General features: G+C 35.1%; 1 protein-coding gene across 1 annotated transcript; it reads right to left on the bottom strand.

The window, feature by feature from the left end:
- Positions 1 to 848: 848 nt before the first annotated feature.
- SYT4 (synaptotagmin 4) lies at positions 849 to 10647 on the bottom strand. The gene is given in 4 exon segments (NM_001098108.1): positions 849 to 3538; positions 5051 to 5171; positions 6805 to 7619; positions 10394 to 10647. Coding segments are annotated over 4 exon segments (1278 nt in total). The 5' UTR covers positions 10428 to 10647; the 3' UTR covers positions 849 to 3230.
- Between the last annotated feature and the right edge of the window lie 5941 nt (positions 10648 to 16588).

The following is a 16588-nucleotide window of genomic DNA, read 5'->3' as shown; positions in this document are numbered from 1 at the left end:
AAGGAAGCGCTGCATATGTCCTCAGGTTTTTTCTTACCTTTCTTTGGAAGAGATAAAGACTTCCATTTCAATACCATTTTACTAAATAAATCTATCCAATGAAAAGATGTAGGAAAAATTAAAAAGCAAGTAAAAGATAGTAATATAAAATGTGTGCTAAGTCACTTCGGTCATGTCCTACTCTATGCAACCATATGGACTATAGCCACCCAGGGACTTTCCAGGCAAGAATACTGGAGTGGGTTGCTATGCCCTCTTGCAGGGGAACTTCCAGACCCAGGGATCAAATCCAAGTCACTTATGTCTCCTGCATTAGCAAGCAGATTCTTTACCACCTGGGAAGTGGTAAAGAGTACCACTTGGGAAGCCCCAAAACAAAACAGGTAATGAAAGAGACTAAAGTGAGAAATAAAATCATAAAAGACAGTAAAAGGAAGATTAAATTTAAAAATTGTGATAGAAAATGATGAAGGGAACAAAATACATAAAGAAATAGTTAAAGAATGTGGGCATGAACCATTTTAAGGATATAACAGAGCCAGTTTATGAGGATTCCTGGAGGAGATTGGCCTGCCATAGCGAGAAGAGTAAAGGATATGAGGAAATCTTTTCACATACCATCCATTTGAACTTGAGTCAACTGCCAAAGCTCCTTTAGCTTCAAGGTTTTCTCCTGTAGATAGATAATGGTATGTGTTCTGAATGAGTTTTATGAAGATTAACCAAAATACAGCAAGATATGTGGAGATCCTGGTGCCAAGTCATTATGTTCCTTAATCTGTGCCAGATGACCTGTTAGGGAAACTTGAGAACTTAGAAAGAAAGAAGAGAATCCACTGACAGAAAAGTTTGAGTTGAAATGTGTTGGGCAAAAGCAGCCATTTATTCATGTTTTATAAACATGATCTTACAAACATCATACAGAGCTGGCACAAAAGCACAGACACCATCTCATACACCATGCTTCCTTCCAAACCACTTCGATTAAGTTACAGCATCAGAACGAATCAGTTACTAAGTTACACAGTTCTTCAAACATGGACATCTCCCCACTAGAGTGGTTAGATTGGCTAATAAGACAAACAATTAATTTATATGTTTAATACAGTGCAGAATTTGTAACAGAATTCAAGATCACACTGATATTGTAATACCATATAAAACAGAATTTTCAGAAGATAACGCGATCACTGTGCCTCTGCCTGCTTCAATTCTGTTCTAGTTTTTCTTCTCTTTACTTAACAGTAACTGCAAATAGTTTTACTTGACTTTTCACAGTGAAAAACACTTTATATTAAAAAAAAAAAACAAAAAACTAAAAACTATTTACAAGTTAGTTATTGTCATTTTGTAATTATTTTCCATTGGCTTTATTGTCCCTCCTCCAATGACCATACTTTGCTTGGTACCACCATTAACCTCTGGCAACTGTGAAGGATACTTAGGATTTACATTTTTTAAAGTTTCAGGGCTTCAAAATATATTATATTTCTTGGCCCATGATACCAAATATACAAACATAAAAAGGCCATAGGATTTACTCAAACCATATACTGACTACAATTCATTTCACAGAAATGCTGAGTGGACCAAGATGCTGTGACATGACTTTGTGATGGCATGAAAACAATGATTGGAGAATAATCTCGTTTAATTCCAAAATCATCTTAAAGCACAAAAGAGGGGTTGATTTCAATTTTTGTATACAGAGTGTAAAACATTTCCTACTTTCAGCATAATCATTAAAGGTATGTATATGTTGTTTGGAAAATGTACTGTCATAGATTTCACAAACACTGCGATATCAAACACATTCTCAAAAACTGCTAGAGCACTGACACAAAACCTGACTCAAAATGTAAATTTTTCAGTAGACTTCATTTCTAACTTGCATATTTAAAATTCAACTGTACCTGAGTTTCACTCTTACTTGTCTAAACACTCAAATACAGTGACATTACCTCAAGTACATTCTTTCCAAGTAATCACAGAGCCCTGGTACTGGAAAGCAGTACAAGACACAAGTTTATAAACTGGTCCACAGACAAGAGCTGAAGACAAATTAGCCTAGAAAAGATAGTGAAACGTACTTTGCTGTGTTAATTTGGCAGCATACATTTGTTATGTATGAACATGTGTTAAGTATATTAGGCTTGCCGTATGACTCTTTTCTATAATTTGTTGGTTAAAGTAAAATTTTCTAACTAGCAATGACTGAAACTTTTTGACTTTTTGTCTTCATTTCTTTTGAAATAGTAACTTAGTCCTCTCTGGGAGAGAGCAAGCAAATGAAGACTTGGTCACCCATGACCTCTCTGTGTTCAAGGGATACACTTGAATGTACCCTTAGAAACTATACGTATTTCCTCTAAGAAAACTGCATTTCTAACTGGATTTGTAGCTGAAGTGTATTTCTTTACTCATTAGCCAACTCAACAACTTCACAAAAATATATAGGGCTTTCTTAGGCCACATTGAGTCTTGTCACAAGAAGAGAATAATGCAAGGCCATGAGTCTTATGTGAGATTATATTTTACATCTGACTCACATGTAATCACAGAGGGAGGAAATCCTATTTTGGCTACAGGGTCCTCAACTCAGCCCTTTAATAAAATGATTTCTCATTTTGTTCACTGCTTTTTTTTTTTTCCCCCCAACAAACCCAAGTTACCTCTCTTATGATAAAGTTGTGTCAAATTATTACAGACCAAAGAACAATAATCATATACTTTTATAATCAGGAAAGCTATTTGTAAATTACATATCAATAATTAATAAAGCAATCTAGAACATTTCTTTAATATCTTTGGGTTTAAAGAAAAATTTATTTCTCCACTTGATAAACAATGGGTGAATTTTCATAAGAGAAGGCATGCTTTTCATTTCTAAATCCTGATAATCACATTGATTTTTAGTGATGTGGTTCAATGAGATCATCACCACATCCATAATTTGAGACTACAGAGCAGTATTCCTAAAATGCTCAAGTACTTGTTTATTTATATCTCTGCTAACCTGCAGGGGAAATTGAATATCTTATGAAAATTTATCCAGATTCTCTAATAAAGAGGAAATGATCATGATACACATTTACAGTTACTTTCTGCTAATTCAATCCATTTCTAACAACAACAACAAAAAGTTTGCACTCACATGTCAGGGGAAAAAAAGGAAAATTTCTCCTTGCCTAGTAAAAATCGTTAAGTTCCAATTCATCACGGCTAGGGTGCTAACCATCACAGAGTGCGTGCCACTTGGCGATTTGCCTCCTGGGATAGTCACAGATCTCCTTCCAGTGCTCTCCACCAGCTCCTTCTGCTGCTGCTCCCAGGACCAACCGCCCAATCACCTCATTTCGGGATCCCCTTTCAGAATCCAAAACCAGAAATTCAACACTTATCTCTTCTAGACCCTCACAAGGAATGTCAAAGACAAAGAGTTCATTGAACACTGCATTGGGCGTGCATTTCTTCACATGTGTCTTCTTTTTAGAGATTCTCTTTTTGGCATGGTACAGGTTCACTTTGACATAGGGATCTGCAATGATACACAATAGACAATGTACTGGCAGAACGTGGCAGGAACTCTGATCTCAAGATAACGGTGCCCTTAGATATTACTGCATACCGGCAAAATGTGATTATAATGAAAATGAGTCAGAATGAAGTGAAAATATGGATGAAGCTTGGCTTCTTTTTTGTCAACAAGTTGAAAATAAGAATGCAAAACATGAGAGATAACAGAGGATAGGAAAGAACTGTAATGGCCGGATGAAGAGATGACATAAAGGGGAAGGAAAGAGAATGTTCTAACACATTCTGATTACTAATAACTCATTTGCAAGAACAGAATAGAAAGAAAAAACATTACACAGCATCTAACCTTACTGATAATGGACAAGGAGGCCTGGCATGCTGCGATTCATGTGGTTGTAAAGAATCGGACACGACTGAGCGACTGAACTGAGCTGAACTGAACCTTACTCAGTTGTCTGACTTTGGGTAAGTCTCTCTACCTCTCTGCTTTCTCCTTTGGATGGGGCAATGGGCGTTTATAGTTCACAATGGCAATGCCTTTTCAGTTTTAATTTTTCTGTGGTCCTTTAATCACCTGCTGTGTTTGTTTCCTGTTACCCTGTATTTATATTCCTTGCGTCACATGTGTCCTGTGGATTTTAAGATAATGCTACTTTGTCAAATATTTAATTACATTATTTTGCCCTATTCTGGTTGCATGAGTTCATTTTAGCTTCCTAACCTATATCTTTAAGATCATGTTTTCAGCTTCCATTACTTAATTATAAAATTATAACTAATAATAGCTCTAGGTGATATTGAATGAAATATATATATTTCATTATATATATGAATAAATACATATATATGAATTAATATATATATGAATTAATATATATATATGAATAAAATATATATACATATATACACATATATGTATATATCCAGTCTTTACAATCCCCTTCAACATAAGTACTATTATGTCCAGTTTGTATAGAGTTTAAGAAACATAACCAAGATTACTGTGCTAAGAAACAGAAGAGTTAGGGTTTGAACTCAGATCATTTTAACCCATAGGTCACATGTTCTTTCTCATATAGCAAAGTTTTTTTTGTGTGTGAAAGCTAGTCGCAAAACTAAAAGCTAATTCTTAAAACAGACAATAGATACATAATGAATTGAAGGAAAGATAAAAGTAATAGAAGTGTAAGGTTAAGCAGGCTCATTTAAAATATTAAAATTAAGAACTTTTCCTTAATAGCTCATTTTTTTTGCCTTATGCTTCAATTTTATTCAATCAGACATCTATCACATACAAACTGAGTCTTGTATTTTAGAACTACTTAGTTTTCTTCTTTTTGTTAATGGCATTGACTCACACTTTTATTCCATAAAATGAGAAACAGAAGAACGATCACATCATTTGTAATTGTGAATAAAGGGTAAATAAAAATCATAGGCCAGTGTTGTTAACTGTTTTCCCCAATACATAGCTCATTTTTCATTGAGCCTATGTTTTTCAAAGTATTCTTACCTGAAAGTCCAGACACATCAGATTTAGGCAGGTGCCGAGCTTTTAAAACAACCACAGTAAGAGTATTTGTGGTGGACTGGTAGCAGAGAGAGATCAATAACTCACCCCGTCCTGAAGATTTCTAAACAAAAAGAGGTAAGATATAAAAATGTTTTCAGTATTCTTTAGTTTTGAAATATATACTTTTGTCAACATTTGAAGTGGTATAATAGCACTGTTATTTAAATGTACAATTCCTTAGTTTACTTTAATGTGCTAAAGAATCAGAGTAACTAAAAGTATGTACGCAGTGCCATCACCTCCTAAGAACAACTATCTGCCATCTTGTGGACTTTTTGGGTACTGCAGAATGTCAAAATTCATGAGTTGGCCACACTCATCACTAGAAACGTTTTTAAGGGGGATATTTAGAATATAGCTTACAGAGAGGTATTTTTAATTTTTTGCTTTTTAATTAACTCTCCACTTTAATTAAGTTGTTAATGGTAATGAATATTATCTAATTATTTTAATATATCTGTATATGGGCAATTGATTCCTGTTCAGTTTGATTTTATTTCAAATCCTTTAGAACAGACATTATTAAAATTTGAATTCAGAAAACCTGAAATTTAATCTGACACCCACAGTTCTCTTGGCCCAGAGGGCTAATGGAGTTAGAACTCTCTTCCCCAACCCTACCCCAAATCCTTCTTTAATCCAAGGAATGAGCTAAATATTGGAGAGAATTGACTCGGAATTTTTCATGCTTTGTCTTTGAATAGTATCATAGAATTTATTTTTTACATAAGATTTAGATCTTGTTTTTACTTTAACATTAGATAAGATGACCAAGAACTCAAAGTACAATTTCTAACTGAAAGTAACAAAAAGTAACTTGGGGTTTGATTATAGCTAAGAATGATGGCTGACTAGAGCTCCTAAAACTGCAATACATATTTATTTTAAAAAAAAGCTACTATGGGGTAACTGTGTGAATGAGCACTCCAAGAAAAAGAATAGGAAACAAATCTTTATTCCCATTGTGCTACTAAGCAGCCTGGTGTATCAAACTACTTAATAATTCTATATATTGACTGTCATTAACTTGAACAGACAAAGGTGAGGATGTGGTCAAAACAAACTTTATGGTATTCTATAGAATACCACAGCTGGAATCGAGTCAGTTCCATATTTAAGGGAAAAATACAACTAAATTTGATTAATTGATGTCTTATCATTTTCTAATAATTCTAGAACTACAAAAGTAGTGTAACTACAAAAGCAGAGTAACTCCTGTTATACAACACAAGGGTGAATATAATTCAATATAATGATGTACCTCTTCCTCAAGAAGCAATTCTATGAAAAGTCAATACAACTTCAAATACTCAGGATAAATTGATTTAATTTTCAATTTCAATTATGCTAACATTGATACATATTTTTTAACTTGCAATGAGTAAGAAATATTTGTCTGCATTTTAGTGGCAGTCTTAGTCAAAATACTTGTGATAGAAATTCATTAAAGTTATATAAATATTAAATAAATCTATAAAGTGTCCCTATTTATTTTATATCATTGATATATTTTAAGCATTTCAGTAGTGGGTTAAATTTGCTTTCATCTATCTGTCTCCCTCCTCCCATTTGATTATGATCAATACTAGTTAAACATGGCAAAGATGATATGTACAAGACATCATTTTAATAAAAATCCTTTTGATACAGAAAAGATTATTTATAAATATGTTTAAAGACTAAAAATTAATTACCCTAACATTTCTCTTGGTAATCTCTCTGTTCATTAACATTTCTCCATTAGTTAATTCAATTCCTGCCAGAGGAATCAGGACTTCTCCAATGACATCATCTCTTGAAAACCTGTCAAAACTCAAGACTGTGAAGTGCAAGGCCAGCTCCTGGATCTGGGTGTAGGGTATCCCATAGAATGTGAAGGTCTCATCGAAAGCCGGGTCCAAGGTCTTTCTCAGAACTCTGGTTTTTACTTTATGCTTCTTCTCTGGAAGAATCATCATTTTGATGTATGGGTCAGAGGTCATTGACTGGTCGTCCATGGCTGGCAAGCCACGGGCTTCCTTAATATTTACCACAAATGCTTTCTTCTCAAAGTTGTACTCTAAGGAGAAGAAGAGGGTTCCCAGTTTCTCCTGTTTCTCATCTGAAGTAAGAGAAGTGCTGGACTTTAAGCTATCGGGGGAAACTACCTCTTTTCCCCCTTCTGAAGAGAGTTTTGGGGTCACGCTCTCCAGGTCAGAAGAACTGCCAGCTTTGAAATTTGTTTTGGGAAAATTGCCATTTAGATCTCTCTTCTCAAGATCAAGATGCAATGAATTCTTTGGCACTGCTGATTTATTCTTTACTTCATTTTTCTCATCGGCTCCAAACTTCTTTTTGCTGTCCAGGCTTTCAGGGTAAATGTCAACTCCCTTTAGCACATGCACAAACTTATACGGAGGAGTCTTGCTAGGCTTGGATGACTTTCTCTGACAGCATATCCACGCAAACAGAGAGACTGTGAAGACCAGGCCAAACGCACTGAAGATCCCCACCACTGTGGGAATTTCATCTGAAAAATCAAATGACCAATAACATGCATTAAAGGAGCAGAGTTGGAAACACCCTATTTGAAAAGCATCCTAAAGCTGGCAATTGCTGTATGTTGCACAGATTGAATTGCTTTCCAACTGTTCTGGGTGAATTATGTGCCTATTTCATATAACTTTCAGGAAAAAACTCAGATGTGCCACATAGAGAATAAACAGAAAATCCTTCCTTGTAGTAATTTTCATAAATAAAATGAAAGGATGAAACTTGGTTGAGGCTAAGGATGGGGGAATACTAAATGATCATGACCTACCTTTGTTTTCACACTTAACATGAGACAAATAGAGTCAAATACATGAATCAGTACTCATAATATTTTCATTGATATTTTGAGGCTTTCCAGAAGCATCAGTTCTTACTATGTAATTCTAAGCCACATTCTTCAAATGCTGAGAAAAATGATGGAACATTATCTGCAATTATCACAAACATTAATAATTTCTATCCAAATTACAGTGAAAGAAATGTACACATATTAGGGGGAAAAGAACAAAAAGGTGAACAACAGAATATTAATATTATACAACTTGTAAGACTACAAACTCGTATACTTACCCCAAATTCTTCAAATAAATACTGAATTATCCAAATTACAAATTGATTATCTAGATAGGATAAAACTCAAAGAATGGTTATAGATGAATCATCATCCCTTAAAATGTAATGAAAAGAGTGGGTAGAGATAATTTAGAGTTCAATTTTATCCATAACTGATTTTTTTCCTAGCACATTTCCACATGGCAAATGGTGATCAAATTGAAATTGGCATTCATTCCTTGAATGAGGGCACATTAATTACTGACATTATGTAACATTGATTATTCATGAAGCCTATCATGTTCCATATGTAAGCGTATTCTCCAACAAATGATTAATATCACTGTGTAAGTAAAAGCAGTGTTACTATATACGGATACAGTGAATTGAGTCAATGTTTAATATGATCAAAATTAATATAACTAATGTAATAATATCTGCTTTTGGCTCCATTGCATTCTATTTTTTCATCCCAAGTAGTGAATAATAAAGTTAAAAGTCCCAGTCAGGAAAAGGTTAAGGCTTGCTTAACTAATCCCTGAAAGAATAGTCTTTTGTTTTTCTGCTCCTCAATCCCTCAAACTTCTATTTCATAATCACAAAACTGAACTCAAATAATATATAATTAGGAAATGACAACAGCAAAGATACCAAAGAAGATAAAACAGGAAACACATTAATGAAAAATACTCTGTAGTTTAATTATATCAATAAACTGAATTGTGTAGAGATGAAAAATATACTTTGAATTCACGAGATAGAAAAACCAGTGGATGCTACAGAAAGAAAATGAGGTGAGACCTAAAGATCATTAGCTAAACTTACTATCAGCTTTTCAGTTTTACCTTCTGTTTAAGTCTTTGTGGGGAGAAAAAACAAACATACAAACAAAACACTTCTGGACTTTCTAATCATCCAAGTCTAAGGAGCAAAAGCAAACTATTCTTTATTCTTTAAACAATGAAGAAAGAAAAAATTTTTAAAAAGGAATAGTAATTTTTTTTTCTAAATAGACTTATGACCCATACCAGAACATATTTTTAACTAGCACAGCATCTGAAAATTCCTCAGTATTCAAATATTTCTAATTTTCAATCAGAAACTGGGAATACATCTCATATTACAACAATATAAACTCAATCAGTCAAATGGATAGCTGTGAAAGAAATTCCTTCCTGAATATATCACATATTGTCTCATTTAATATTAATGTCAAAAGGCAAAATATTTAATATACAAAGATTCATCTACTCCCCATGTATTCTCTAATAATAAGACCCTAAACTTTTGAAAGCAAAGATCTGTCATTTCACTCAGTCTCATAACAAACTTCTATAAATTTCCTGATATTTCTGAATATATGTAAAGCAAAATATTGCCTTTGGAATATAATGAAACCTAAAATAACACTTTTCTATTTGAAGAAATATCTCTGATATTTTCTCTTCTTCTTTTTTCACTAAAACAGAGAAGGAGAGTAAGGGTGTTAAGCACAGATATAGGAAAAGGGAAACTGAATGGGAAAATATAAGTCTTAAGTATAGTTCCCAGTAGTTTTTAGCTAACAGACCTGCAAATTTTCCCTTATTTCTCTGGCCTCTGGTTACCTGTGAAATAGAATGGGCTCAGCTAATTAATTTTGAATACTCTATTTAACCCTAGCATCGTAGGATTCTGTCTTTCACTAGCAGCATATTTCAAGTATACAAGAAAAACAGCAGAGAAAAAATACCTTATGGTACATTCTGCAATAAAACATACATTCTAAATGCCCTATTAGTCAAGTTATTTTATATTGAGATCAAACCCTTTGTAATCACAGAACCATTTGGCTTCCCCTAATTAGTTAAATACAGGTTTTCATGCAAATAAAAATCACCTACAGAATTAATGAAACCAGCAAGCAAACAGATCTCTTTTCTTTACTTAGCACGTGCTGCAATTTACAGGGATACCTGGATAACTAGGAACTTCTTGGATGTAAAATCGCGCTAGCATAAAGCAATTTTAAGGAGAAAAATAATCAAGAGAGAAACCACAGAGGTAAGCCACTATTGCCGTTTTACAGTTCTCATGTTGCTTTCAGTTTACCTGGGGAATCTATTATCAACATCCCACGGAAACACACACACACACACACACACACACACCAGCGTATTTAAGGAACAATCGCAGTTGTAAGTTGAGTAACTTGCTTACCAAATTCTTCCCGGCTGGTAGAGATCGGAGCCATTTTTTGTTGCGTATTCTGTCTGAGGTGCTGAACGGAAACCCTCTGGCTTGGTTCACTTGCCTAGATCTGAGGGGACGGGGGGCTTTTCCTAGCGCTGGAAACAACAGTGCAAAGCTCAGGGGACCTAAGCCGGGAGTGGGGAAGAGGCAGCGAGAGAGGTCCACTCGCCCTCACACAGTGATTTTCCAGCCCTGTTCCTGTTTTGGCTCGTTAGAGAAGCTTGTCTCCGAGACTCTAGACGTGGCTGAAACACGAATTGACGCAATCCTGACGCTACAGGGTGAAATCAGCACCTCCCCTCCTCTCTCCAAGCCACTCCTCTGCCCCTTCATTCTTTCTTCCTCCCTTCTCTCCCGGGATTTCAACACACACTTCATCAATTATTTTAACTGTTGGACTACTGGAGATTAGTTTGCTGTTCTGTGGGGGCTCAGAGACACATAGAGATGAGTCCTGAAACTCATCAATGTCAATTCCTAACGTAAAAATCTCCTGATCATCTAGATCAGTGAAAAAATATGTCTGTGTTATCAGAATAATATAATTTACAGAAGCGATTTGAGGGAAGAGTAAGGAGATAAATTTCTACATAAATGATCCCTTATAAAATGAAAATCTATACTTTCTTGCTATTTAAATTTTTTTTTGATATATTACACCTGTATTAGAAATTTTACTGCATATTGATTCATTTGGAATAAATTTTCCTATCATTATCACTTATTTTCTAATAAATTATTAGTCTAAACATTTTGATGATTCTGTTGCTCAATCTTTCTCTCAGCTCTCTTCCTTTAATATTTGACTTTTGACCAGCTAAATTACTTAGGAACATATGGGAATAATCTCTTCTGTATTCAGACTCACTCTGTTATGACTTTTGCATGTATTGAGATTGTTTTGGAAAGGATATTTCTGGTTAAAATCCCTGACTTCTAACAGGTTTATTCAAAATAGCTACAAGAATAACATCACAATCTAAAATGACAACAATAATTATCGGTTATTTTCAAAGGAAAACATATTACTTTTCTAAACTACTGATATCCCCAGAGTTGAGGAACTGGGAAAATATGTTGTTAGATTCTGATTAATTTTAATCTGAAGAGTGTGCCTTTTTAAAGCAAATGTTAACAATTTTCCAAAGAAGAGAACTCAGGCTGTAACTTCAACTGTCAATTATTGCTCCACAAGGAATTTCTCTGCTCTGGGACTCAGTGAGAAAATGACATTCAGTGTGCTGTGGGATGGGGGAGGAATGAGTATCGGGTGAGTCTCAGAAAGCTACTGTAAACATGACAGGTTGCTGCGTACTGGCAAGCAGCTGGCTCTGAACGTCAGGACTGTGTCTGGGGAGAAATTGGCTCAGTACTTTTGCATCATGGAAAATTTTATAAACCTAAGTCCCTCTTCTTTCCTTTTCTACTCACGCCCACATACTTGGCATTTTAACATTCTCCTAACAGATTTTTTTCTTTACTTTATATCTTCTTCCTATGAAAACATACAAGCTAATTTACTGTATTCAATTTTTCCATTATCAAAGTCTGTGTTTTCTGGCCTTATTGTTCCATTTCATTTAGATTACTTGCTTCCTTGACTTTGCATGCAACTGGTGAGATTGTCCCTATGAATAAATATCCATTAGATAGATGAAAGAGTGGCATTTATTTGTGATACATTTATGGTATGAGGTTTATTAAAATATGTTTTCTATCTAAGTTATTAATACCAAATGGTTATACTCACTTGTAAACATGAGTACTTTATGTATATGTTGGCCGCAAGTTAATATCTCTGTAATTTTACCTTCTGGTGGTAAAATGCTACCATCTAAAACCTGTCTAGATTGTTCAAACTCTTCTTAAATGACCCCAGAGCTCTCTTTAAACAGAACCCCACCCTACCCTGGGTTGTCTCATTTCTGAGGACACAATGTGATAAAATTACATCTTGCCCAGAGCTAATGCTATTGTGAATGTAGTAACTCTTTCATTGTTTGCTTTAAAAGCAAACTGAAAATCAATGTTATTAACTAAATATCAGATGTTTTCTTCATTTTCATTTGATAAGCAGCATATTAACCATTATCTAATCTCTTCAAACAAATTTCCAGTAGCATCAGATGAGGAGTGGAAGCTGAACCAATTTAGAGGAAACCCTGTAAGTTTCTTATGATTAAGATTCACACCCTACCACCATATTACATTGTTCTCTTTATATCCAGCAAACAAGTAATCAATTCTCTGACATAAACAATACCATTCTTGCAGCATTGATTTGAAAGGAGGGGCTGTTGCTAGGTAACCACCTAATTGCTACCCAAAACACACAGTCTCAAGTAAGTCGCTGCCCTGAGTAAGGCAAACCTATCTGTACAAGTGGCATTGTTTACTTCAGAGTGATTCTTTGACTGATAAAGTGCTTCAGTGTTTACCCTACCTTATTTCTGATTATGAATATGTATACGGATATGTATATATGGGGCTTCCCAGGTGGCTCTAGTGGTAAAGAATCTGCCTGCCAATGCAGGAGACATAAGAGACACAGGTTTGGTCCCTGGGTCAGGAAGATGCTCTGGAGAAGGAAATAGCAACCCACTCCAGTGTTCTTGCCTGGAAAATCTCATGGACAGAGGAGCCTGGCAGGCTACAGTTCATAGGGTCAAAAAAAAATTGGACATGACTAAAGCAATTTAGCATGCATGTATATATACTTTGATAAGCAGTGAATAAAACATTTGAATTCAATTTGGTTTTAAGAAATCTAGTTGATTTTAAAGATAAATAATTAAATGATTATAAGATTTTTAGTTCACTTTATCTACTTTTTTATTTTAGATTAATTTATAAACTTTGTATGGTTTATTAATTATATAAATAAGTCTATATTTTTCCATTCCTTTCCTTAAAAATATTATTGGTAGATGTGTTCAGAAATTCCTGCTAAGCAAAAGAAAATTTCAAAAGGTTGTGAAAATGTTTCAATGATTGTCAGCATTCAGTAATTTTTCATAGTACTCAGATTAATAATACAAAGGCATTTTACTGGTCTGCAGGTAGAGTAAAATGAAGTAATTGATAATGGATAATTATTTTAATGTTTCACATCATTCTCTTAAGAATACTAGCTCTAATGTTAACGGGATAGGTTTGTATTCCAAGCACACCCAAGTTAAGCATCCTACAAGACAAATGCTTTCCCAATTAGTATTGCAGAAATTCCTTCATATAAATCATTTCTATATGTGTTTTTCTTCAAACTCTTCAGCACTTACTATGTGCCAACTTAAACTGGTCTCTGATAGCTCATGATGGAAAAGCTCATTCAGTTCAGTTCATTTCAGTAGCTCAGTCATGTCCGACTCTTTGCTACCCCATGAATCGCAGCACGCCAGGCCTCCTTGTCCATCACCAACTCCCGGAGTTTACCCAAACTCATGTCCATCGACTAGGTGATGCCATCCAGCCATCTCATCCTCTGTCGTCCCCTTCTCCTCCTGACCTCAATCCCTCCCAGCATCAGGGTCTTTTCCAATAAGTCAACTCTTCGCATGAGGTGGCCAAAGTACTGGAGATTCAGCTTCAGCATCAGTCCTTCCAATGAACACCCAGGACTGATCTCCTTTAGGATAGACTGGTTGTATCTTCTTGCAGTTAAGGGACTCTCAAGAGTCTTCTCCAACAGTTCAAAAGCATCAATTCTTCTGCACTCAGCCTTCTTCACAGTCCAACTCTCACATCCATACTTGACCACAGGAAAAACCATAGCCTTGACTAGATGGACATTTGTTGGCAAAGAAATGTCTCTACTTTTCAATATGCTATCTAGGTTGGTCATAACTTTTTTTCCAAGGAGTAAGTGTCTTTTAATTTCATGGCTGCAGTCACCATCTGTAGTGATTTTGGAGCCCAAAAAAATAAAGTCTGACACTGTTTCCACTGTTTCCCCATCTATTTCCAATGAAGTGATGGGACCAGAGGCCATGATCTTAGTTTTCAGAATGTTGAGCTTTAAGCCAACTTTTTAACTCTCCACTTTCACTTTCATCAAGAGGCTTTTGAGTTCCTCTTCACTTTCTGCCATAAGGCTGGTGTCATCTGCATATCTGAGGTTATTGATATTTCTCCCGGCAATTTGATTCCAGCTTGTGCTTCTTCCAGCCCAGCGTTTCTCATGATGTACTCTGCATATAAGTTAAATAAGCAGGGTGACAATATACAGCCTTGACATACTCCTTTTCCTATTTGGAACCAGTTTGTTGTTCCATGTCCAGTTCTAACTGTTTAGCTTAAACCAAAATAAAATCTTATAAACTCTCTTCTTTTCTTTCTTTCAATGCATCCTTCTTAAAGATGTCATACCTTTTAAGTTTTACCTAGGTAGGGAATCTATGCTAGTAAAGATGATAGAAAAGAGCGTTGCTCTCATGATGCTTACAGACTATAGAAGAAATAGACAGCCCTTCATTTAGAACTGGGAAGAAACTTTTAAAATCATAATTACAATCTTATTTATTTTCCTTGGTATTTTCTACCAAGCTTGGTCAGCACTATTCCATAGCCATCACTCTCTATCCCTTTCATGCCATCTTTATCTATCCTCTTCTTCATAACTGCAGATTCAGTATGATATACTCAGGTTTGCATTCTTCCTTCTCCTATGAGCTGTCCACAACTTCTCTCCTATTTAAGAGAGTTTCATTTTTAACTACGAAGTTTCTGACAACAGCACTCATGCATTCATATTAATTTAAAATTTTATACCACTATCTCTAATTAAATCCTTTAAGTCAGGTTGACATATCCTTGGTTACATGCCAACAATTCCCAAAAGAGATAAACCAAAGCCTTCCACTAATGCTCCCTCCAAATATTCCACAAGTTTTATGTTTATTCATTATCTTCCTGGCACCAATGTTTTCATTTCCCTTGACTTCATTTTTGTCAGCAAAGTAATGTCTTTGCTTTTAATATGCTGTCTAGATTGGTCATAGCTTTTCTTCCAAGGAACAAGCTTATTTCAATTTCATGGCAGCAGTCACCATCTGCAGTGATTTTGGAGCTCAAGAAAATAAAGTTTGTCACTGTTTCCATTGTTTCGCTATCTATTTGCCATGAAGTGATGGGACCGGATGCCATGATCTTGTTTGTTTTTTATTTAATTAATTTATTTTTTAATTGAAGTATAATTGCTTTATAGAATTTTGTTGTTTTCTGTCAAACCTCAACATGAATCAGCCATAGGTATACATATATCCCCTCCGTTTTGAACCTCCCTCCCATCTCCCTCCCCATCCCACCCCTCTAGGTTGATACAGAACCCCTGTTTGAGGTTCCTGAGACATACAGAAAATTCCTATTGGGTCTCTATTTTACATATGGTAATATAAGTTTCCATGTTACTCTCTCCATACATCTCACCCTCTCCTCTCTCCCCAAATCCATAAGTCTATTCTCTATGTCCGTTTCTTCATTGCTGCCCTGTAAATAAATTCTTCAGTACCATTTTTCTAGATTCAGTATACATGCGTTAATATATGATATTTATCTTTCTCTTTCTGACTTACTTCACTCTGTATGATAGGCTCTAGGTTCATCCACCTCATTAGAACTGACTCAAGTGTGTTTCTTTTTCATGACTGAGTAATATTCCATTGTGTATATGTACCAAAATTTCTTTATCCATTCAACTGTTGATGAACATCTAGATTGGTTCCACGTTCTACCCATTGTAAATAGTGCTGCAATGAACAATGGGATACATGTGTCTTTTTCAATTTTGGTTTCCTCAGAGTATATGCTTAGGAGTGGGATTGCTGAGTCATATGGTGGTTTTATTTCTAGTTTTTAAGGAATCTCCATACTGTCTTCCATAGCGGCTGTATCAACTTACGTCCTCACCAACAGTGCAAGAGCGTTCCCTTTTTTCCACACCCTCTCCAGCATTTGTTTGTAGACTTTTTGGTGATGGCCATTCTGGCTGCTGTGAGGTGATAACTCATTGTGGTTTTGATTTGCATTTCTCTAATAATGACTGATGCTGAGCATCCTTTCATGTGTTTGTTATCTCTATGTCTTCTTTGGAGAAATGTCTGTTTAGGTCTTTTTCCCACTTTTTGATTGGGTTTTTTCCTTTCTGGTATTTATTTGTATGAGCTG

Source organism: Bos taurus, chromosome 24 (assembly GCF_002263795.3).
Source record: "Bos taurus isolate L1 Dominette 01449 registration number 42190680 breed Hereford chromosome 24, ARS-UCD2.0, whole genome shotgun sequence".
Lineage (NCBI taxonomy): Eukaryota > Metazoa > Chordata > Mammalia > Artiodactyla > Bovidae > Bos > Bos taurus.
This window is presented reverse-complemented; position numbering and strand designations above follow the sequence as displayed.